This window comes from Centroberyx gerrardi, chromosome 15 (assembly GCF_048128805.1).
Source record: "Centroberyx gerrardi isolate f3 chromosome 15, fCenGer3.hap1.cur.20231027, whole genome shotgun sequence".
NCBI classification, from domain to species: domain Eukaryota; kingdom Metazoa; phylum Chordata; class Actinopteri; order Beryciformes; family Berycidae; genus Centroberyx; species Centroberyx gerrardi.
The window spans coordinates 8,684,640-8,710,255 of NC_136011.1; the positions used below are offsets into that span (position 1 = coordinate 8,684,640).

The 25,616-nt window shown below is 44.9% G+C and overlaps 1 protein-coding gene across 1 annotated transcript in view; it reads left to right on the forward strand.

Moving 5' to 3' along the window:
* wdr11 (WD repeat domain 11) overlaps window positions 1-25,616 on the forward strand; it is a 53,263-nt gene that overhangs the window by 18,786 nt on the left and 8,861 nt on the right. The window contains exons 11-23 of the mRNA XM_071922575.2: window positions 5,558-5,642; window positions 8,032-8,138; window positions 11,244-11,319; window positions 14,385-14,493; window positions 15,346-15,467; window positions 16,520-16,667; window positions 19,033-19,139; window positions 19,226-19,340; window positions 20,700-20,871; window positions 21,093-21,201; window positions 22,385-22,447; window positions 22,826-22,891; window positions 24,940-25,129. Coding sequence (XP_071778676.2) covers window positions 5,558-5,642; window positions 8,032-8,138; window positions 11,244-11,319; window positions 14,385-14,493; window positions 15,346-15,467; window positions 16,520-16,667; window positions 19,033-19,139; window positions 19,226-19,340; window positions 20,700-20,871; window positions 21,093-21,201; window positions 22,385-22,447; window positions 22,826-22,891; window positions 24,940-25,129 — 1,469 coding nt within the window. The remainder of the gene's footprint in view (window positions 1-5,557; window positions 5,643-8,031; window positions 8,139-11,243; window positions 11,320-14,384; window positions 14,494-15,345; window positions 15,468-16,519; window positions 16,668-19,032; window positions 19,140-19,225; window positions 19,341-20,699; window positions 20,872-21,092; window positions 21,202-22,384; window positions 22,448-22,825; window positions 22,892-24,939; window positions 25,130-25,616) is intronic.

Consider the following 25,616-nt stretch of genomic DNA (forward strand, 5'->3'; position numbering starts at 1 on the left):
TTCAAAACCTCAGGTCGGCAACACCCATTGTTAATCAAACTATGCTGTAATAAGCCTAAATTTGTCTTGATTTGTTGTCTTCATTATGGCAGTTGTAGTTCAATTAATGGAAAACGTTGGAAAGGTTGCAGTGGAAAATTCTGGTGTCGCCAAGTGCAGTAAAAATGCATCTTAACATCTTGAGAGTGCTCACATTTGAGTTTTGAAAAGGCGTATGACCACTGAAATGAAATGCAGCCCGTCAGCATGTCTGAATACACAAATGATTGCTTTGAATTTGACTACTTAAAGCAGAAAGTGAGAAGGTGGCAGTCCATTTGATTTCTGCACCGTCTTTGCAAATGATGCAAAAGGCATCATTTGCAACAGGCAGATGCTTAATATGTTATTACTCCCCAGAGACAGCTGCTGAGAGAGAGAGAGAGGCAGAGAGAGAGAGAGGCAGTGGAAGTTTGGATTTATTTGTTTTAGATCAGCATCGTGATTTTCTACAAAAGCTGTTCCCTTATCTTCCTCACAGTAATGATGCATAAAATTATGAAAGTCTCAGTTTGAATGGGAAATTAAGGGCAAAATTGTGTATGCAATGTGTCGCTGTTTTTGTCTTCCTGTTCGGCTGTCTCTGTGGCTGTGTTTGTGTATTTGTCTGTGCGTGTGTGTGTTTGTCTGTGTGTATTTGTCTGTGCGTGCGTGTGTTTGTCTGTGCGTGCGTACACACACACTCCCGCTTGTGCACAAAATTCCATTTAAGGCCCCAGCGTGCTGCTGTTCTCTCCCCAGCGCAGCAAGGCTTCAGTTTAGTTGTCAAGCTGAAAAATAGGCTACTCTCAGTTCCCTGACATAGCCCACATAAATTAATCATACCACAAAGATACATTGCCTCCCTCAGACCCACAGACAAGCCGATGAATAATAACACCCTCCGCCTAAATTTCTCACAACCTTTCGCAGTGGGTCTCTTTGTCTCACTACTATGCACATCACATCCGCAACGGTGAGGCGCGAAGATCCCTGAAGTTCACCACCCATTATTACTTTATGACTCCAATTAGGTTCTAAACGGCCTAGAGGAATGATCACCACTCTTCTCAATCTGTTATTTATTATTTTTTTGTTTGTTGAAAGTGAAAGTGCATCTGTACATAAAAAAACAACAACACTGCTCTAAAAAGCGGCCGTTTCAAAAACATTTTTCAGCGCCGTCGGAGAGACCTGTCATTTTTTTTTTCCCAATCAGTGTGCGAGTGCTGCAGCCGGAGCAGTAGGAGCCCATCACGCCGCAGATGGTCCGGGGTCGACTCGGCACAGCTGGCACCCAGCGGCGCTCTGAATCTGAAACTAGAGCACGGCGATTGAGTTTTCTGTGCACATCGTTTGTCAAATCCCCATCGTCATCTAGCACAGTCAAGTGCTTAATCAGTCTCTAGCTGCATTATTGAAATGTGCCTTTTGTTCTGCTGCCCGAGAGCTGGCTGGTGAGGAGTAAGCTTGGGCAACTGGATGATTACATCGGGGTTCTACTCGCCATCCCTGCCGAGACGAGGCGGACGACACCGGGCGATTCAAAATAATTTTATGTTCAATTGGAATGGTATCGTGAGGCTAGTATTGTTTTATTCATAGACGATTATTTGTGTTATTACACTTGGTAATAATAACTCATATTATTGCAGTAAGTAGAAGTTGCAATAAGGTTAGAAATTGCCATTTTGGTGCCATGACATCCATTTACAGGCCTAGTTATCACCCTTGAGAAAGTGAATATATCCCTAGGTTACAACTGCCATCAGCACTTCCTCAATAATAACGCCTGAGTTGGCACTGCGACAGGTGTCTGTGCACACCTTGGCATCTGTCTGCTCTCCTGTTTACTAATAGCTGGAGAATACGCCCAATCAATACGTCCGGACCGATCCGTGATGAATGCTAGGCAGACACTTTGCACTCCCTGTCTTGCCCTCTCCCACTCTGCATTGGCTTTCTCCCTAATGTGCGACAGCGTTAAAAAGGGGGACTCACTGATGCGACACCATTCAGAGGAACAGCCAGGGGAAACCAGGTTTTTACACCTTCCACAGGGTGCAAATAAAGGAGGAGATGAGCTCACTGCTGACGGTGTGAAAGCACTGAGGGTTGAAATTGCCATCTACAGTCTCATTACAGTTAGACAGAAGGCGGGGATTCCCATCTCTCTTTTCTCTAGTTCCATCTCTCGCTTCTCCTCTCTGTCACTCTTTCTCCGTCTGTCTCCCTCCTTGCCTCAGAGGGAAAGTCGCAGTGGTTGTATACCAGAGCTAGCATGCTCAGAGGTGCCGCTGCCTGGGCTCCCTGTCAGAAATGCTGTAATCTGGGTGGGACCTGACAGCTCCATTACAGATAGGTACAAGGCCCAGAGCCCCCCCTTCCCAGTGACACACACACAAACACTGGGATCCAGAGCCACATCCATCCCTTAATCATTTGACTGGGGCACATCTAATTCATTTATCCATGCTTGCCCGCCAAATATTCCTCGCTTCATTGTTTGGGCCTGCAAAATGAGAGCGCATCAAGACTCGAATTGAGTAGAGCAAAGACTTGTAAATTGGTCAATCACAGAACGGGCGAAATGAGCACCTACTGATATGAAGACAGCTGCTGAGGCAACCACCTCAAAAAGCAACACAATTATCAGATGTACTGATTCTCATTCTCGGCTTCAGTGGTCTGTCAAAGGGAGTATCAATTACATTCCCAGTCCAAAAACGAATCTCTTCAAAGCCTCCGGTCCTCCAGTAGAATACACATTATCTTTGGCAGCCTGACACCTCTCAGAGCCGGTAGACTTCAGTTCAGCTGAAGACAGCCCAGCTCAGTCATCAGTAGGGCTGGCTGTTGAAACACAGTACCTGTCGATGCAGTACCAAATTTGGGTATCCAAACTGAATTTCAGGCACCAAAATATATCGAAAAGATTCAAATTGTTGGATTTTTATAAGAGGATCTCAGGCTTTCTGATAGTCTAAAGGCATTTTTTTGTTGGGAAAATCAGATGGCATGCACAGATTATAAACCGAGAATAACACATTCCTTTGCATTGTGAGATGTGCTTTTTAACAAAGAAAGGCAAGCGAGCATCAGTCAGTACGAGGTGAGGGAGTGCAGTTTGACTCTGATGACAACTCAACAACTGTCAGGCACCGACTAGCAAAAAATTCCAGTAAGGTTGTGTGAAAATTCATAACTATATTTATATATTAAATATTCACAGTAATTTAACTATTACTTATTTTTGTCTTAAAGGGCAATGCTAACCCAATTTAAGAATTCACATATGTTATTTCTGTGCCCCAGGACAGTTAGTGAAGTCAATATTTGTGAACTTTCACCTCAAATCGGGAGCTGCTTTATATTTAATTTATATTCCAGCATTGCAAAAAGGTATAGACCAGAATTTAAACCTCATTATGGTGCAAGAACTCACTCAATCTTATGGGTCAGTGCCCCATTCAATGTCTATGGAGCAGTGCCAGATTTTACATCCCAGTGATTTCACAAATTCAAGGGTTAGTTCTCCAGTTTCTAGCTTTAGGAAAGAGTGTTGCATGTTCAGTATTGACTCAACTGTCCTGGGGCGCAGGAATAACGTGATTTTTTTTTAAATGGGTGGAATTTCCCTTTAATTAGATACTACACAGTAAACCAAAGAACTTAAGAACTGTGAATCAGTTTGATAGTGCACTGGTATATAGGGGTTGAGTGTCTCATGACTGATTGACCTGAATTTGACTCCTGATGAAAAAGAGATCACTTTCCAACTGGTGTCAAATTTGAAGTATCTGTACTGGTATCAAACCTGAAACTTTTCCAATGATACCCAGCCCCAGTCAGCTTTCAGTCCAGGCCATATGGAGGGGCGGCAGCATCTCTATCATTAGTAAGGCAAACAAGCCCCGGCTGTGGGGCGACTCAGAGGAACCACAGGAACAGGAGTGTCAGTGTTTTTCTCCAACCCCCCCCCCCCACACCCTACCTGCTTTCCTTGAAGAGTGAGCGCAGCAGACTGACTACCTGCTGAAACAGTCCTCCACCCCACCCTGCATGCCATCTACCTGCCAAGCAGTGAGGGAGAGCGAACACACACACACACATACACACAGATGTCCATGCAGCACTCTGTAGCACCATCTCCAGATGTTGCGTCAGCGTGTGGTCGTCTCATGGAGGCCCTGTGCAGACGGAGAAGTCCTTTCCGCAGGGACCTGCAGCACATCAGCCCGGCTCCATCGTGCACAGGCTAATTATGGAACTAAATGTGCTCCAACACCTGTCCGTGTTCGCCACAAAAATACTCCCTCAAAACTCGTTAAACACTTTTCCAAACGTCATGAGAATGGACTTTTGATCCGCATCCACATCTGCTCCAAAGCTTTTACTACTGTGTTGGTTTGACTAATTATTTAAATTGCAATGTCTTTCAACTTACTTGCTCAGGATATTACCTCAGTCATTTTTTTTAACTGCTTGTTTTCCACTTGTTTTCCCCACTGATGTAAAATGAGTACATAGAGTTCTGTAAAATGAACATTTTTCATGAAAACCAAAAAGCTGTTTTAATTAGTTGCTTTTCTTAAAGGAAAACTCAATCCATATAGTAAATGGGATGTCAGATTTCTGTTTCAAAGCTTGATGTAAATAAAAAAAACTACTCACTTGAATAGATATGTTGTACTAAGGGAACTGTGGGCAGGCTTGTATTATAAATGAGTGTTTTGACATCTTGAAGTTAAAAAAAAATGGTAATACAAATCAATGTACAATACATGTCACACCAATACACATTGAATAATCAACAAAATAACCAGAAATGGGTGGTGTTAGCTGAGGAGTTAGAGATGCTGGAATATGACAGGAACATCGGCGATTCAAATCCCCAGACAAGCTGGCAAAATCCAGGCAGGGAAACACTCTCCCCTCCCTCAACTGCCAAGGTGCCCTTGAGCAAGGCATTGAACCCCCGACCGCTCCACTGGTGCAGCTCAGTTGCCACCAGTAGAAGACTGTAGTTGCACTGGGCAGCTCTCAGTTGTGAATGTAAGCTGTTGCTGAAAAGGATCATGTCTGCTCAGTCAGCTTTCCCTGGGTAAGGAAAGGATCAAAAAAAGTTATGTGTTGATTTTGGGTTGATTTCGCCTTTTACAGCATGAGCAGCAAACTGCGAAAAAACATCACAGACTGTGCCAAACCGGCTCAGTTCCCCATCAGAGCGTCAAATGTCACCTGCACTATGTACCATTTAATCAGGTGGTTTTTGGGGGGGAGTGGAGCGGCTGTGCTATTTTCCCAGCGGCAGATGAAATGGAGTGATGTTCACAGGCTGTGAGCTGAGTGACAGGCCCGCGCTGCCTCTAACCACACCTAGTGACAGGGAACACAGAGGGGTGTCACATTGACACACGGCCTCTCTGATCCTACTGGAGGGTAGACGCTGCTAAGATAAGTAACTGTATGACTTCTGTCCTCTTTCTTCATCCGTCTGTTTCTTATTTCTCATGCTCCGCTCTCTGTCTCTCCTCAGGGACCAGTAATGGCTCTGTGCTGGTGTATAACCTGACCAGTGGTCTTCTCCACAAGGAGCTGAGCGTCCACTCTTGTGAAGTCAGGTAAGACTCCCTGTGTCGCTCTGTGTGTACAGCATGGTAAAAACACTGCTAAAAAAAAGCATGTTATATGAACCCCGGAGGCCAGTCAGTCTACTCTCTCTGCATTGATTTATCAGTTTGGCCGATTGGATTTGAGCACCATGTCGGCTTTGGGGTGTTGAAGATAAATAACCGCGTTCCCTGGCTCGGTTTGCAGGGAGCTCTTTCTCAATATTTGCCCAGAGTGTCTTTGCAGTGCCAGCTTGGCATGGCGGTCTTGACTCGGGGAAGTCGAGCTGACAGCCGCATAAGAACGAAATGAAATGAATCCACACAGGCACAGAGGTCGTGTACGTCTTGGTGATGTGACTTTTCTGCAAACCATTAAAAGACCACACATGGATCTGATACATTTATTAGTAATCAGAGGTTGTTTTATATATACCTCAGTGCCCAGACCTTCCTTACAAAAGGCTCATGCTCTTTATTTTAGAGCTTTTGTTTCTCTTAAGCTCTCATCTCTATCACAACTCTCAAGCAATAATATTATGAAAAAAATGATGCCGGGCTTATTTTTTATTTCATTTCCTTTAATTAGTTCGGTTTGTTCAAAAATTGATGTTAATACGTGAGATGGATCCAGGGCGGAGGTGGCTTACAGCAAATGTTTACAGCTAGATGTAACAGCATTGTAATAAATTCCATATGAGTAGATTTTACATTTCATACAGTGCTGTGTCTCTATAATTGAGTGGGGAAAAAAAGAGATTAAAAAAGCGGCTGATTAATTCTAATCTGCATTTTATCTTCTAAAATTCTGTAGTAATTTGGCTTTCAAAAATTCATAATCGGTAAACCATTAATCTTCACACTGGTTTGGCTTTCCTGACTAGCATGTATCAAGGTGCACCTGTCAGTGTTTTACTGATTTAGCATATTACACTAGCCTCTAATAAGTGCTGAGGTTATTTGTTCTGATTAAGACAAAGCTGGTTTATTCAATAGAAGCCATAATGAACTGATTGACTTCTACAACTAGCCACGTTCCAGTTCCAGTCCAGTTCCAGTCTAGTCCAGTCCAGTGTTGAGCACTAACCTCTTTCCCCTGCTGTGCACATTGTATCGGTTAATTGCGGTCTACAAGGCAGGCCACACTGAAAGGGGATAAAGTCAGAATGCCGCTGCACCTTCCCAGCACCCCACAATGCAACAGCCAAACGTCAACAAAGAGCAGGCCGCGCTTCATTAATTACTATTCTCTAATGAGCAGCGAAACTATTTCACTAGGATTAATTAAGCACGAGATTGAATCAATTATGCCGTTAAGAGATTGATTGGGAGCACACACCATCCGTCCAAGCAGAGCCAGGCGTTCTTTAATGAGAGAAGTTGCTCTGCACAAACTCAAACTCCAGCAAACTTTAATGAGCTATGCAACACAAGCATACGTTCCTTGAAATTCTGTAGTTTCCTGAGTTTATGTGTGTGTGTGTGTGTGTGTGTGAGAGAGAGAGAGAGAGCGTGATTGAGTATGTGAGGTTTTCTCTGTCTGGCTTCTGGTGTCAGCCTGTCACTGTGAATTTTCTCTACAGTCATGGCACTCAGAAACCGCCTCTTCATCTGCTTGTCAGCTCTCACTCACAAACACTACCTTGTACTTGCACACTGCATATAATATTTAACACATGCGCGCAGTTACCGACTCTTAATAGCAGCCTACTTCTGTTGCGCACTTCTCCTGACCTCCATCGATACATGTGCATCCCTCAAATGTCTTGTCCTCAGTTGCCGTTTGGATTGATTTGTTTATGTCCACATCATCAAACCAGAGCATAAAAAGATAAACACACAGGCGTGCATGCACACACTCGAGCAGACACGTGCGCGAAAGCAGTGGGGTCAGATCAGGTCTTTCCCTCACAAAATTGGCTTTCCTCTGTACCTGTGTAGACTATAGCTCCAAGGGCACTGCTGTATTTGAAGTGCTGTGATATACAACATTAAGTTCAGTAACGGTGTGTTTTCTGCGGTGGGGAAAGGAGAGGCGCTCTATTGAAATGAGCCCGGCAGCCCCTGCCCCAGCACAGCCATGCCAAAGGAGGCCTGGCTGCTTAGCATCTCATTTACATTTAGCGGGGAAATCGACTAATTAATCATGTGGCTATTTAGCATCTCTTTACGGTACAGTGCGTGCTCCCTGAGCTGGGCCCGCTTCCCAAAATGTTCACATCTCACACTGCCTTGATTTGCTGTGCATTTTTTACAACTTTCTAATGGATGTTGTAGGCTTACATTTTACCTTCCTTCTTGCCTGGATAAAATGAAAGGAATTCAAAGGTAGACGGCAGAATTTTTATTTGAACTAAAGCGTGTGTGTGTGTGTGTGTGTGTGTGTGTATTTGTTCCACAGAGGGATTGAGTGGGTGAGTCTTACCAGTTTCCTGTCCTTTGCTACTTCTGCTCCCAACAACATGGGCATGGTGCGGAACGAACTGCAGCACGTTGACCTGCCTACTGGTGAGAGGCTTACACACACACACACACAATGAACACACCTAGCCGAGTGTAGCACCCAGTACATTAGTATTGGTCTCGGTTCTTGCAATTTGCATGTTACTCCGTGTTCCTGCTGCCTTTACAACAGAGAATGTAGACACTTGAGTCTCTCTCTGTCTCCCTCTCTCTCTTTATCTTTCTTTCTATCTCTATTTGGTTCACTAATGGACTTCTTCTTCTTGCTCTCCGGGGGATACTCACACACTCTTCCAAATTAAAGTCCAAAGCTAAACAGTGTGAGGGCACCACCGAAGGGTGTCTGGCTCTGAAAATGAGATCCCATCATGCCGTTGTTCAGAGAGACTTATATCCCCGGCTTAGCCCACCGCCGGGCCAACGGAATTACTGCACCACCGGTGACCATTGACCCTGGAGCGGGTGTGGAAATACACAATGCCGCATTTTCCGAGCCAAAGAGCGAGCAGGGCCGGAGAGTAATTAGAGGACGGAGTGACGGGTGGTCGGGACGAAATAGATGGAGGTGCCGGCGGAAAAAAACAGGAAAGAAGTAGGATATAAAGAGTTGAGAGAAACAGTGCAGGGATGAGATATGACAGAAAAACACATAGTTCCGAGTTCTATAGTTCTACTTTTCTGGTACAATATGTTCCTAAAATATACAAACTAAAAAATTGAAAATGAGCATATATGCAACTTTCTGTTTGTGTCACCATAGGACCACATCTGACCCAAAGCTGGAGAAAATATCACTGTAGAGCCCTTTAATTGTCTTTATCCAGCTCTCTAATCATTGGCCTCTTGACTGCCTAACCAGAGGATTCATGACACCTCGCAGTTGCTTGGCTTGAGGACTTTGCATTGGCTGAATAAAAAATGCAGCCAGTATAATGGTTAACAGTCGCAGAGCTTTTGTCCTCAGTTCATTGAAAGGGCGAGTCGCTTCCTTAATGACTCTCTGTTAAGCAGCAGAGTCATCAAAGTTAACAGTCCACGGCATTAGCTTTGGTTACTGGCCCAGCCACTTTTCCCCAGCACTCTTAATTGTTTCGCTTCAGAGTTTCTCAAGTGAGTTCAAACGAGTTCAAGTGACTGAGATTCTCCGAGGAGACCTTCACCGCAAATTTAGCTGCTCCCCGTGGAGACATGACTGAGGCTGTGTTGACCTGGCACTGTCATCCCTTACATCTGCCGTGTGTGTGTGTGTGTGAGAATGCGTGCATGTACAGTATGTGTGTGTCTGGCTGTACCTGGGTGTCTGCAGGTCCTGAAATTTGTGCCATATAAACTTTAAAGTTCTTGAACACAGTTAAATAAAGCATTCCAGTATTAAATTGAGTTTTAGAGGTCTTAGAAATATTGTCTCGTTATGCTATTTTTCCAGTGATAAATCAGCGTAATAACACAGAGCCGTGTCCTGACCTGTCTGCAGTTGTTTTGTGTGTTTATTACAGTTGCAAATTTGGTCTTATATTTCATTCTAACCGGCATTAAAAAGGTATTACAAAGCTGAAGTTGATGAAACTTGCAGACACTCTGGTCCAGATTCACTAAGATTGCATTATGAGGGCGATTTGCACATTTTCTGCGGCTCAGTTGCTTGAGATAAGAGTTTTCATCTTAATCATTAAGAAATGTATGCAAATCAAGTTGTGGCCTTCAAAAAGAGCACTGCGCAAGCAAATAGCCCCCTTCATCACCAGTGGCAAGCGCAAATTGCATGCTTCAGCTGTAAGACTAATGCACCACGTGTGGCACCCTTGCACCCTAAAGCATCCTTAATAATTGGAGTGTTTTATGATCGGATTTGAAATTGTAGGATGGAAAACCCTCTTGCTTGCCTGGCTTACTGATGGTGATGATGCCTGAGGTTTGCAGCAATGATAGCAGCCATTCTGAATGGTTAAACTATTTGCTCAAAGTCTTTGTCACCTTTCAAAGAATCTTATATGCTACAGTAATTTGGGGGAGTTGGTGTTGAGAAATGTTTGTGAATTGGGCACAATCTTGATATACCTATTATGTAGGCAACATTTACGTAATATATACTGTGTACACATTACATATAATTTACATATGCATCACCATAATAGGTGCAAAGGGATTTATTTTTTCCCAGCGCTTTTCCCAGGCAGCTTTCCACTCATTACACAAGGTTAGTGAATAGCATGGCATTGTGATTTGGCCATTTTGGTGATATAGCGCACAGTCTTCCTTGCGCAAACCAAAGTAAATCTGGGCTTGTGTGTGTGTTTGCCTACCTGCCTTCATGTGTTTGCCTTTTTTTGCGTGTACACTTGTGCCCATGCACTATGCAAGTCCTTGAGACGTGCGTGTGCGTGTGCGTGTGTGTGTGTGCGATACACAACCGCTTTGATTAGGGAGCACAGACAGACTGATCTGAAGAGTGGTGTAATTGAGACTCCGTAATCAGGACACACAACCCCTCCCACTGTGTATGGCTGAGGAAACAAAGGAGGAAATGGTGAGGAGGGCTGCATTAGCGTCTAGTGCACCTTAACAGCTTGATTACGGCTACAGAGAAACACACAAACACACTTCTTAAAAGTTTGCTCGGCTGCTTGGGCCCTCAGGCACACACCGCCGCAGTCTCCAGACAACTGTCGGAGGTCACCTTGCCCCCCAACCCCAACCCCCCCCCCCCCCCCCCCCCCCCAACCCCTCAACCCCCACAAGATCAGTTTTGAGAACAGGCTGCTCCATCACTTATATATTTTAAACAGGCCACCTTCCTAAGTGTCCTCTGCAAAAACGGATCAGCACTTCCTTAGGCAAATGCGGTACGATAACACCTGAAGGGCATTCTTGTTTTGTTCCGAGGGTCTTTGGCATTCTGCATAATGTCTGCCGCGGTGGGGGGAAACTTGGGAATGAAAGGCAGAGGTTAGACCGGGCGGTGAGAATAAGTTGTCGGCGGCTTTGCTCTCCTCGCTCCGTCAAAAGAGATGAAACCAGGAGGCCGGAGCGCCAATGTCAAATGAAATGAAACGGTCTCTCTGCCAGTGCAAAGATAGACACCTGTCTTCTGCTTTCCATTGTCACCCCTCTCCCTCACTCTCTCTCTGTCTCTCTCTCTCTCTCTTTCAGGTAGATGCTTTCCATTCAGAGGCGAGCGAGGGAACGACGAGCCACCCATTGAGATGATTAAAGTGTCTCATCTCAAGTGAGTTGCCTGCCCCCCCCCCCACCACCTCTAACAAAACCAAACACCATCAGCACCACACGGTTCCCTGTCCCCCATGCCTGTACCTGACACACACACACACACACACACACACATAATCACACTGCATATCCACATATACACCCGGCATATTCATACACACACACACACGCATACCCTTCACTTTACCCACCCACCTCCCCTGCCCTTGTCTTTCTCTCTCCGTTCATTCCCCTCCTGCTGTTTTTGATTAAAGTTCAGTTCGGTCTATCAGCTGGGGGGGGGGGCAGGGCCCGGGGGGCGGGGGTTGTATTTCCTCCACGAGGCCGGGCAGCGCTCTTGCCCTCCTTCTGAGGCGCTGTCAGAGCCAATCAGCAGCCTATGACAGCCACAGGCCCTCTGAAGACCGCGCCGTACCAGAGACGAAGAATGGGAGGGAGGTGGCAGATTAAAAAGGAAACAAAAAGACAGTAAAAAATGAATGGAGTGGAGATGGGATTAATGGGGGAAAGAGAGGAGAAAGAAGAGAGAGGGATGGTTGAAAGAAAGAAAGAGCTGTGGGGCCGAAATGAAACTTTAGAGAGAGGAGCAACCAGTTTACTGTTGCTTTGCTTTTTCTCCCTCTATTTTTATTACTTTCTTCAACCAGGTAAGTTGCCTGGGGGAGAGTCACTGCAGCAGAGGTTACACAGACATTCTGGGTGTGACCATGTGACTAGTGAAGATAGCCAAACACTAGTCGAACGTGTTATTGAATTCATGGCACAGTGTCATAATGATTACATGGTTAGTTATTTGACTCTTACAACATTAAATGAAACAACTTAGATTTGCATTAAACAATTCTAATTGTTTTTATGTTTAATGTGTTTTGAAGAGTCACTACAAAATGTTTTGGATATTTGCTGTGCTGTTTTAATTTAGAAATTGGCACAAAAAAGTTAAAAAAAAAAAAAAAAAAAAAAACTTTCTCTGAGTCATGCATTCAACAAACAATAGTCAAAAAAACTAAAGCGTACATTTCCTGGGAGATAAACTGAGTCAAGCAATTATGAAAATATGATTGACACACATTCCCAAGAATATTACAAATATTACTTTCTCTCTCCCTCCCTTTCCTCCTCTCTGTTCTCTTTCATTCTCTGCATCATGGCTTTTTGTGTTTTCTTGTAATTACTCACTTGTACGTTCTTGGGCTATAAGAATAGACCCATTGTGCTGAGCTTTCAGTTCATTTATTTTACCTGTTCTTGGTCTTGTTGAGAAAATGGAAAGAAGTTGACAAACAAACTTGAAAAGTCGATTTAACTCTACTCACCCAATGAGGTTGTTGAAATCCTCAAAATTAGAGCCCTGTTCCGTATTCGCTAGAGTTGGCTAACACCGCACTGCACGTCCGACTGCCTGCCACACGTCCCGCTAGCGTTCGGCTACTTTCACCAGTCACGTGGTTGCACCCAGTATGTCTCCCAAGTAGCTGCAGAGAGAGGGAGACACACCTTCACACACTCTAGAGGGAGCTGCCCAGCACTACAATGTCCTTGCACTGTTGGCTTGGAGCTGCTGAAGGTTCACTAGTTTGCTCAAGGGCAATTGGATGGTAGTTTTTAAGGGAGGGGAGAGTGTTACTCATTCACTTGGCCAGAAGTGTTTTTCCTAGGCGGTTTGGGAATTCTAATGGGCTAACTTCAGGTCACAAGCCTCAGGCTATAACTGCCCAAGAAAGTCCTTGTTCATGTTCCTCAGTTTTTAGGGCTCTATTTTTGTGGTGGCGCTTTTGTCAGGCTCACAGGTTTTTGGTATTTTGGTGACTTGCTGTAAACATGACTGCGCCGAAGTGGGAGTGCTGTAGGAGGTATGTCAGCAACAATCAAGCAGCGCAGTGCAATTTTGGTGTCATGGATTACCTGTATTTGTGCTTGTACTGCCCGCCTGCTCAGACTAGGTCAGTGGTGCAAGGCGCACTTGTGTTCTGTGCTATTTTTTTGATATATACAGTATATATATACAGTACTGTGCAAAAGTCTTAGGCACCCTAGATTTTTTATATAAATTTCTTAGAAGTCTTAGATGTTTATTTGTTTTCTGCATTAGTGTGTCAGTAGACTGCTGTTTATTGTAAATTTTTGATATTCAGAAACTTTTCATTTCATTAGTTTTGAAAGTATCTTCGCTTTATGGATTTCTTTGACATATGCCTAAGACTTTTGCACAGTACTGTATATATATATATATATATATATATATATATATATATTTGATGCACGCATGAACAGATACTATTCAAAAGCATGCCGACCCTATTTGTTGATGATATATCGGCCAATTTGACTTTGATGTAAATCCCTGAAGCAGGAAAAAAATAAGAGTGTGGAGGTGGCCGCATCCTCTATAGATGTCAGGGACTGGCTGGTGAATGCCTCCCTCTCCCGTAGCCAAACTGTCCCTGCTGTACGCCACCAGTTCTGTTTAGCTCTTTGCCTAATATCATTCAACCATTTCAACAGTTCTCCAAGGACCAGAGCAACACAGCAACCAAATGTGTTATCTCCTCCCCATCTAATTTAAGTAGGTGCCGCATATTCACTCGTGGCAATTCTGCACCTGCAAGGACACCGGTTTCCTCTTGGGAGAAGCTTTTGTGGCCGATCCACTCCGGACTGTTCTCTCCATAATGAAATCGCACCTGGCACAATGGCACAGAGCGCGCTGCCTTTATGGGGAAGGAAAAGCGGTGATTTGATTGGTCGTGACTGACGCCAGCCCCTACCACACTTACAGATAATGTATTCCTCCTCATCCCACCCTGTTTCTAACTGCGCAGCAGGTGCGCCGCTGGCCACGCAAGTACCAAAGAGTCACCACGACCTGTGTGCCAGCGCCATGTGCCATAGACTGCGTTTTGCGGCATGTGCCGTTGATTCACGAAAATACAGCCCAAAAGGTCTGCTTGTGGCTTAGTACGAGGTGTAAGAGACGGTTTAACATGTGTATTCCCATGTGTTAGTATAAGTGAGGTGGCATTGATTGACTGTGTGTGTGTGTGTGTGTGTGTGTGTCCTCAGGCAGTACCTGGTGGTGGTGTTCAGAGACAAACCCCTGGAGCTGTGGGACATCAGGACAGGAACCCTGCTCCGAGAGATGGCCAAGAACTTCCCCACTGTCACCGCACTGGTACTGACAAATCCACACACAGAAACAAAAACACACACATACTTTACATATCCTACAGAAAGGGTATGATGCCCTTTGCACAGCTCCAAATCTGCGAGGTGCTCGTCAAATGCAACATCCAACATGGAAAAAATGGAAATGGAGCTGTTTTTATTCATAATTTATGCAAGTAGAAAGATAAGAGCACGACGCGTCTCGCATCGATGCTTCTGTGCTCATCCAAACGCACATATGCCGCATGTATACGTGTCTGCACTTTACACACACACATTAACAAAACCAACTGTCGCCGCTACAGTAATACAAGTTGTTAACTCCCCTCTCCTCTGCCCCTTCCTCTCTTAGTGTTTGTCTGGGACATTTGAAAGATTAGTCTGAAAAATTTCCCCCAGCTCAGCACGGAGCCGCAGCTTCATTAAGCCAGGGAAATGCTCATAAAAGAAGAGTTATGCTGGACAAACTTTACAGTGGGGCTGTAAAATCCTCCACAGTGCAAATAACAGCCCCAGTAACCTTAATAATACATGCTGGCCTCCCCCAGCCCCTTATTGCTGCCTCATTTCCATATTGATTGCAACCTCCAGCCAAACGGGCTACAGTCACAATCTTCCAGCAGTAAGACAGAAGGGCCGGGGGAAAATAGCACTGCTGTGTAGTAGTTTTATTTATGTGAGCATCTGTGTGCAAATCACTCTCTTTCCCCCTGTCTCTATTTGTATATTTTTCTGCTCTCTAATGGTGTGTTATTGTGTTTGCATATGTGTTTTTGTCTGGGTCTTTGTCTGCTTGCCTGTGTCTTTCCCGGTACCTGCATCTGTGTGTGTGTGCGTGGGTGTGTGTGTGTATAAACAGGAGTGGTCCCCATCCCACAACTTGAAGAGCCTGAAGAAGAAGCAGATGGCAGCGAGGGAGGCCATGGCTCGGCAGACGGTTTCAGATGCGGAGCAGAGCAGCGTCGAATCCTCCGTCATCAGGTTCGACTCACTGGAAGTCACAGTTCCTATGAATGAAAATAAATTGCATCGTTTCCCAGTTTGGTAATTTCACAAAACATATCTGAGGAATGTATGAAAAAATCTGGATGTTCAGTGCCAATATATATGTAGTAGGAATTATTTTCACTTTTTAGACCCATATGTGTTTTGGAAGCTGATACTGATATTTTTCGATTTTTCGATTGGCTTTTTCATGCCAGAGAAATCCACAAAATTATCAGGATTCAAGGTTCCCAGAGTTTTATTCCTGTCAGGGTCGAAAAGCATGTGAAACAGCATTTAGACTGGTCATGCAACACTAAAACGCTCCATTGAAACCCGTGCTAATGAAATTCTTTTAGGTGGATAAGCAGCTCCTTAAGGCAAGGTGAGACGGGTTTCACTGCAGGTTTTACAGACTGAAGCTGCTGACTATAATACTCCCACACCACACCGGAATGATTTCTCTGGTCAGATAGTTATATAAAATACTTATACACTAGCTGTCAGGGAAGAGCTTCCATCATACCTGAGGTGCACAATATTGACTTGCCGATGCCCAATATTTTTTAAAAATGTATGTATCCCATGGTTGGACCCATGGTTATTGTGACCGCCATGAACCTGTGGCTCATTTAACTTTACAGATTATCTGTTTATTAAGAAGTTTGATCAAAACACACTTACACACTTAGTAATCCCCTACTATGGAATATAGCCTACCATTTTAATGCTCTGAATGCAAAATCAACAATCCATGCAAACCAAAAAAACAACACAATATGCCTGTTTTCCCATTTTGGGTCACATTTGTTATTGTGAAAAATAATCTCTAGCCATAGAAAGACATGGACATAGGTGATAATGATATTCCCCTGCCACCATCAGCAGCAGATATCTAACTGAACACCAAAATGTCCAAGTCCAGTCAAGACATTTCACTGGAGAAAGAAAGTGTAAGAAACCTGTCAAGTTATGTGTACCTGAGGGATTTGACTATACTTGTGTGTGTGTGTGTGTGTGTGTGTGTGTGTGTTCTGCCTCCACTACAGTCTCCTGCAGGACGCAGAGAGCAAGTCAGAGACCAGCCAGGCCATCTCAGCCCGGGAGCATTTCGTATTCACCGACACAGACGGGCAGGTCTACCATATCACTGTAGAGGGCAACACAGTCAAAGACGGAGCACGAATCCCCCCTGACGTGAGTCCAGAGACTGTGCTTCTCTTTCATTTCTTCTTTTTTTCTTTTTTTGTCTTCTCATCCTCCTGAACTATACTTCAAGGTCGTCAAACTTATTCCCACCTCCCCACCCCATCTCCCTCTATCTCTCTTCATGTAAATTCATATTTTGTCAATGCCTTATATACACAGGGACCTACTTCTGTGTGTACTCTTTCTCTTTCATCCTCGCCCTGTTTGATTTCTGCCTCCTTCAGTGCAACTCCCACCACTACCTCTACCTGTTTTTCCCCTCTCTCTCTCTCTCTCTTTCTGTATCTATCTGTCTGTCTAATCCGTCAAATCTGTCTAATCTATACTCTTCCTCAGTAATGTGCCCCTCACTGTCCCCCATACATCCTTCACTTTCACACATCCACAGCCCCGCCCCCTCATCCCTCATTGTTCGGTCGCTTTTTTTTTAATCAAGGTCTAATCCATCAACAGTTTTTTATTATGTCCTTTTTCTTTCTTTTGTCCTTGCTCTGGCATCTGCTGTCTCAAAGTTGCCTCTTCTGCAGTATGCACTCTTCATGCCCCAAGCCAAAGAAAACGGAAGGACGATAGCAGAATGTTTCAAGACATTTCCTTCCCAGTTCTCCCCTTTTTTCAGGTCAAACCTCTGTGTTTGTCTCGGCATTTTACCTCATTAAGGAGCTAAAAAAAACAAACCCCGGTGCTTCCTGGTCGTAGGCGAGCGGTTGTACAATTTCCTCCTCCACAAAGTAAAAAGCATCAGTCACTCTTTGCATCCTGTGTCCTCTCAGGGTTTTTTTTTTTGCTTGTGTGGGGGATGATATTGCTGTTGGCACCGCAACAAAACCTGGCCAACCTAAAGTGCCACACACAGTCATAAACAGCATGCAATCAAGCTGAAGGTTTGTCAACTAAATTTTGCAGCCTACTTTTTTCCAGATTTAAACCTGTTTTCTGTTTTTACCTTGCACATGCCACCAACTGTATGTGTGTGTTTGTGAGCGCCTTGAAATGTGCCATCGGTTTGTCCCAGATAAGGCGCACGTGTTCTCTCCAGCGCCTCACAGCCCAACTCGGGCCCAGGGGAAGACGAGGTTAGATGAAAAGCTGTTACTGTATTTACCTGTAAGACTTCTAATAGTGGCCCGGCTCCTAATTTCCTTTGACAGCCAAAATGCCCGGGCTGGCAAATGGAGACAAGCTATTATTGGAGACAGACATCTGGATGACTACAAGATGCAGTGATAATATCAAGGCAGCACGATGTTTTGATGGTTTTACATGCTGATGCGTCGCCAATAACAAAGAATCTTTTGGCCGTTAATAAAAGAAAGGTGTTTATTTGTCAAAGCATCCATTTTTCTCCCAGAGCACCATAAAAATCAAGCTATTATTTGAAAAGCCGTTGACTGGAAGAATTATGGTAACTCTCTTGGACTGATTGTCTGTTCATGTTCTTGTGTAATTGCCTCTTGTTGAGTGATTATATAGGGCCTTCTGTTGTTGTTGTTGATTGCCAACAACTTTGTCTATGAAAAACGGCACAATTTCATGCCCTGTCACACAGGACACATTTTTCCATACTTATTTCCTTTTTTCATTTTAAGCTGGCAAAAAAAACATGAACATTGTTCAGCATCATCTTGCTACAGAATTCTAAAGCCAAGCCACTACAGTGTAACAAATTCTGAAGTTGTCCATTTCTGAGCAGCAGATTGGGTTGTTAAGCAGTCTGTGTTTTGCTTGCTCACCACCTGCAACCATTCTTGCCACATAGACAGCAGAGGTTTACCTGGGGATTTAAAGCCTTATCTCCAAGACGGCTGCAGATTCACTGCTCAAAGATTTGCATACCCCATAGGTTTTATAATCCTTTCAGGATGATACAGGATCTTCATATCTCTGTCAGGAAACTGACGGAAACTCTCCTAAAAAGTTTTGTCCCATCATCCGGTGCGCACACACTGAGGGTGAGCTGACACTTAACGTCTTCACATCTTCACGGTGTCGCATTGCTTTGATTCAGCAACGTCTCGCTTTTTTACCACTTGGCTACCACCGATTTTTTTTATTAATTCCTTTTCCTGTTCTCATTCACACTCACAGATCAAATTTCACGAGGCTAGGATGTGTTTATAGATTCGGGAATAGCTGTTTCTCCGTTTGAGATTGCACTTTGAACACCCAGTGATTGGTCTGTCTGGTTGTATTTGGTTCACGAGCAATCTAGAAATACATGATCTGAATGGGAATCTACGAGCAAGTGTGTGTCTCACTAGCCGTTTTTCCCTGCTCCCCCCACCCCCCCCCCCCCTCTCTTTCCTGCTTTTTCTCTTTCAGTGAGTATCTGTCCTCTCTTCCTGTGTTGCAGGGCAGTATGGGTAGCATTGCGTGCATCGCCTGGAAAGGAGACACCCTGGTGCTTGGAGACGTGGACGGCAACCTCAACTTCTGGGACCTCAAGGCCCGTCTGTCCAGGTAAAGTCTCATCTCTCCGTAACGCGTGGGGACAGGCGTCGGTGTGCCCCTGGGTGTTTAATGACCGATACTGCTGTCTGTCCCAGGGGGATCCCCACACACCGCGGCTGGGTGAAGAAGATCCGCTTTGCCCCGGGGAAGGGCAACCAGAAGCTGCTGGTCATGTACACAGACGGGGCGGAGGTGTGGGACACCAAAGAGGTACGGCTCCGCACACCGATCCCTTGCCAGTCGCCAAGTAATATGTCAACCGTGTAAAAATGATGTTGTTGATTTATGGATCAGTTTGTTGTTATACATCGTAAAAATGCCCAGCCTGCATTGCTTGATGGCACAACACCACATAACTCAAATGAAAGGAAATGGTCTGGAAAGTTTCTGAAACTCCCCATAGCAGGATTTACAGTGGCAGGATTAATGTGTTCCAGTGGGACTATAGTCACTGATGCACCACAATGTTGCAGTGGGATATAAATATATTTATTTTTTTACTAATGTCCTCTCTTAAAGCAGCTGTGTTTACAGTAATAGGACACTCACTGTAATTGTCCCTTTGTTTTAAAGAATCATTGCGGTGTGCCGTACAAAACCACACACACAAGCCTTAAAAGCTCTCCGCCAACACTTAGAGACCCAACCCTAGCAAGATAGATGATCCTGATACCTCGAAGAGTCACGCACCCTCTCCTTTTCTTTAACTTTGTTTACTGGAGTCGTCATTATCTCTTCAGAAACTCTCTCTCTGCACAGTCTTCATTATACCTCATTTAAGAACCCTTCTGGCAAGTTCGCAAGCGCTCCAGTTCATCATTGGATCTAATGTCATAGACTGGCCTTTTTCTTTTTTTTGTTAACTTCAGCCAAGCCACAATATTAGTTAGGGCTGAGCTTACCCAGCAGCAAAGCGTGCTTATAATATATTGAGGGGAAGATGAATGTGGACACAGATAGATGCTGTGGTGTAAGGGTGTCAGCTGCATGGGGCGGCGGGGTGGTGGGAGGTGGTCCCAATGGAGCACCGCTGTATGGGCGGAGGGATGGGTTTCTTACGGGGGGGGGGGGGCAAGATAAGATACAGTACTCTCTTCCCAGTAGTAAAGGCAGACAACAGATGGAGCAAGCCGCAGAGAGAAAAAGAGAGCAACAGCCTTAGAGAGAGAGAGGGAAGGAGGGAGGGAGGGGAGAGCTCTGAAACGCTCCAGTGCTCTGCTGACAGCTGGGTTACAATGACTCCCATACAGCGCCCATAAACAAGCCAGAGAGAGACGTTCTGGAGAACTCTCTCTGAAAAGGCTGCTTGTCCACCAAGTTTTTCCTGCTGCATCCAGCACAAATGAGTTTACTTTCGCAATCTATCTGGGCCAGTCTCAGTTTTTGACAGGCTTATATTGAATCTAATAATGATCCTGCATTCGTCCGTCATTCCCCCTTTCAATTTTGTAGAATAACGGTCCAACTTCCACCTCCCCGGAGTTGCAGCAGACACTTTAAAAGCAGCTTACATTACAGCATGAGCATTGCATCATCACGTGCCGCCACCTCCGTCCTTCCCTCCCGCAGGTCCAGATGGTGAGCAGCATGCGAATCGGTCGAAACGTGAACTACCGCATCCTGGACATCGACTGGTGCACATCGGACAAGGTGGTGCTGGCATCCGACGACGGCTGCATCCGAGTGCTGGAGATGGCCATGAAGTCCGCCAGTTACCGCATGGATGAACAGGACCTGACCGGTGAGGGAGGGAGGGGAGAAAGCAATAGAATGAAAGAAAGATTGCGTAGGGGAGTGGGATAATTACACAATGCATAGGAAATTCTTTGCTCTTAAATGTTTTTTCAATTACACATTAATATGAGTATACAGCATAATGACGTATGAGGTGATATGACTAATGATGACAGTAACAGCCATCGCCTAATGTTCTATTCTGAATCTGTCTCTGGGGACGATCAGACCCAGTGTGGTGTCCCTACCTGCTGCTGCCCCGGGCCGCCCTCACCCTCAAGGCTTTCCTTCTGCTGCAGCCCTGGTCAGGAACCTTCACCATGGACATCACTCAAGTGTAAGTGTAAAAGTTAAAGGGATAAAGGTGTAAGGGATGAACACAGTCCCTTGGTCCATCCCCTCAAGGGCCAGTCAAACTGTCACCTTTGCCAGTAGTTTATTCAGTAAACATGCAGGTGAGAACAGAGGATCAAACCAGCGAGGAATTTTCACGGATTCAGAACATACAATCAGGAATTACACATAGACACGCAACACATGGATACTGTTTACCAGAGGGTCCAGACCAGACTGAATTATGTTTACCTTATCGATTCCAGTTATTGATTCCCAGTTTCTTTTTAAAGAGAAGAATTCACATTCACTCTCATTTCCTCCCTGGTCTGCTGTGTGTGGCGTAGTGAGACTCAGGGGGAGGCAGAGTTTGCTCAGTTCAGTTCTCTGCAGCACAGGAGCAGTCTCCTTGTAGCTGATGCACACAGCGGCAAAGTGAGCATGTCAACGCAAGACTGAAGTGATGGAAAGTGTGGCTACACCGTGATAAAGAGCCTAGTTGTCCTCTTCGTTGTCGCTATGAGCTTCAGCGACAGGGAAACTGCTCCTGTGCTGCGGAGAACTGAACTGAACACATTCTTCCTGAGCCTCACTACATCACAGCCAGTCACCCACACAGTGTGCAGTTATGTGACACATGTTCAGTTAAATTCCTAACTAACTAACAAACTACTGTAGCCCCGAGGCGTTCTAACCATCTCCTATCACCATGACACCTGCCAGCCGCCCTAGTACTTGTAGTATCGTTGATTGGTGCCATAAAATAAATACCAATTCACCAGTGTAAACAACTCTCCTCTGTAAACAAGCTGACATGGGAGCCAACAGAGGCTATCCTGATAGAGCGGGAGTGTGTTTTTGTTTTGTCAGATAGCTTCCTACATGTTTAACTGTGGCCTAATGTAATTATCCCCCATTTAGCCGCGCCCTTCTCCTCCGTTAAACACACATACCCTGCCTGCTGCGTGGCTTATCACAAGTCACTCAGCTACATTAGCAGCGCCCCGAGGACGCTCCCTGGCCTCAGCATAAATATTAGAAGAGAGTTATCTATTATTATTGCCCGACACCACAGATTGACTTCTCTTAACAAGCGGGTTCCCGGCTTCCTATTTAATATCAGGTCAGGTTTTATTTTTAGGGAGACGTGAGAAGTGGTTTGACCGAGTTCGATCCCTCTGTTCCAGGGACTACAGTGAGAAAGACGAGATAAAAGGCCTGATCCAGGAGCAGCTCAACTCCTTGTCTAAGTGAGTTATGATTCCTCTGTCTTCCCACGGCATATTGGCTACATAGCTCATGCCGGGATGTTTACTGTCAGTGTCTTTTTGTCTACATAGAGTGTAACAGCATCAGTTGTTGGTGCATGCGTGTTTGTGTGTGTGTTTGTGTCTGTCTGTGCATGCTGATGTATCTGTGCCAAGTGTCTCATTGTGTTTATGCGCTCCAGGCTTCCAGCCGGTGTCCCAGGGTCCTTTGTGTGTAGACAGCAGGCCCGAGGAGCATGTATTCTATCAGCTGACAGATAAGAGGAATCCTCAGTATCAGCCAGACTGGGCCTGCTGTGTGTGAGGAGTTTAATTGGCTCTTACTGTGTTCTGATTGTCTGTCTCTGATTGGCTCCCCAGTGATATGAAGAGTGTGCTGCAGGACCCCGAGCTCAGCTTGCTGCAGCGCTGCCTCTTGGTTTCACGGTGAGTTACAACTCAGCATGGGGTTACCGCTGTTTACTCAATATACTTCGCTGTCTTCATGAGGAATTGGTTTGCTGTTACCCCCAAGCTCCACTACAGCCACCAAGTGCCAGGCATTGCCATCAGCCATCAAGGGAATGCTTCCTTTGAAATGGATGAAAGCTGCTCTTCTGCCCGGATTGCCTTGGGTCGCGTCGTGTCCGATGGAAGTGCCCAAGCTCAAAAATTCTCGATGGCTGACGCACTCGCTCATCCTCATATAGTGCATTGAAATAATGAGAAATATAGTTGATATTGGTTGTTTTCTGGCATATTGACATTTAAAAAATCATTAAGTGAAAGGCAATCCACATATGCTGTGATATTCAATCAAAAAAAGGCCTATAAAAAAGACCAAATATACTTCAAAAAGTAGATATTATAACCTGCTATACTAGTGTTTGGCTGTGGTAGTTGCCTGTATTGTAGTTTGTTTCAGCTCAGCTTTTGTTTTTGTTTTTGTTTTTGTTTATGTTTATGCGCATATGACAAATACCAAAGCTGTACTCGTCTCTGTGGAGCAGCCAGAACGTTGCGTGTTAAATGAGCCATTGGAACAAGACCACATATCACTTATCATCTGGGGCTGCAACTAAAGATTATTTTGTTATTGATTAATCTAAATGACTAATTTACTAATTTTGTAAACACAACTTTTTCAACATTGTAGCTGAGAACAGCAGTTTGGCCATTAATAAGGTAGCAGTTGCAAGCAAGTTTTGTTTCTTTGCAGTAAAGCTAATTAGCTCTCATTCTATCATCCATGGTGTCCAACTCTGCACAGTGAACAAAGCACTAACTGTATTCCCATGCTTTTTTTTAACTGTATTCCCATTCTTTGATGCACTTTGATTATGAACATGCAGTAGTTGACGACTATGTAAATACAATTGATGACATTGATGAATTATTGCAGCCCTAATATCATGAAGGTAACGCAACACAGTAGAACTCAACACAGTATAATGTAAGTAACTGTAAACACAAAGTTCAGGCAGCCAGAATACATTGTAAACTTGCATCTGGCAGTCCACTCGATGTTGCAGTCTAGCAATTCATCAGCCTCTTTGTTTTTTCCTGATGGATTAGGATTTAATTAAACAGGATTGGATGTAATTAGATGGATCAGGATAGACTGCTTTTCTCTACAGGGTTGCGCACTTAATCATATAATTGTATATCACAAATTAAGTTTCCTCATTTGTAAATTGTGGAATATGAATACTATTGAAACATTTTAATTTCATTCAGAATGTGTACTATAGTTGAAGTTAGTGAAGATGCCGGTGTAAGATGTAATATTATAAGCCAAAATTGCTAAAAGTTCCTAAAGTGCAAAAGAATTTGTTCCTCAAATCATCAAGAGATAAAAAATATCTAGGAAAATAATTGGGATTATTTTAGCCGTAACTGTACAGCCCTGATTCTGTATCTCTACAGAAAAGCAAGACATGAGAGCCCGTGTCAGCAACTCCAATCTTGTCTCTGCTCCAGTTCTCATTTCCCTCGAGCATCTGACAAACCTAGAACAGCCATTCTGAGCTGAAATGCAATTTCTCCCTCGTGTTTGCATGCCATTATTAAAGCCGTGATTTACCTGGAAATTCCTAAGGTCCCTCTCGGTGCAGATGAACACTGTCACCTTGCGTTCAGAGAGCTCAAGATCCTATAATGTCTCTACATCTAGCCAAGCAAGTTTTCATGGCTTTGCTTAATGCGGAAAGGTAACCTAGCAACAGCTATGTGTCTGTGCAAATATGTTAAAAGGAGGCAGTGCGGAAAGTAACCGAAGAAAGGATGAAAGATGCGGAAGGGGTGGGGGCTCGCTGTAGGAGCGAGGCGTGGGCTGGGAGATGCGGGAACTGTGGTCATTAGTGAGCAAACTACTAGGGGAGTGCAGCATCATGATGACTCAGAATGCAGAATTTGACTGACTTACTCCAGAGAGAACATTATCCGCTCTCTTGGCCCGGCTGATACGTTGTTGTTGGTTGTGGCGAAAACCGCAGGCTGTTCGGGGACGAGTCGGACCTCCAGTTCTGGACGGTGGCGGCCCACTACCTCCAGTCGTTCGCCCAGGCCCGCCAGCTCAGCGTGCCCGCGGCGGAGGGCCAGGCCCAAAGCGAGGGAGCCCCGCCTTCACCCCACAACCACCTGGACATCTGCCACGACGCCCTGTGTGAGAGCTCTTACTTTCAGGTCAGTGAAACAAGTCTACAGCGCTTAGTAAGTGGCGACAGTAGAGACCAGCGGACGGTCCCGGCAGCCAACATTTAAAAAGGCCCTTAGGGAATGCACAGAGGCGGCGATTAGTGTCTTCAAGTCAGACCACGTACAGACAAACACCACCAGACTGTCCCCCGCCACCCATAGTGTCAACAGAATTGCTCCGGTCACACACACAGACGGCACATTCCATTATTAATGACAGTGTGTATCTCCTCTGTTCTCTCTCTAAGCCCGGGCTTGAGGGAGCAGTTCGCACTTTAAGCCTTTGAGGTCAAACCTTTCTTTCACTCTCCTGCTGTACTTTTTCACCCCCCCCCCCCCCCCACCTCACAGTGACTCAAACTGCACTGAGGTACCGACAATTAAAAATAATAATAAAACAAATCCTCTTCTTTGTGTAGTGTTTGGTCACTGTCCGGATCAATGCGCCTCATTGATGACATAGCTGAAACAGCAG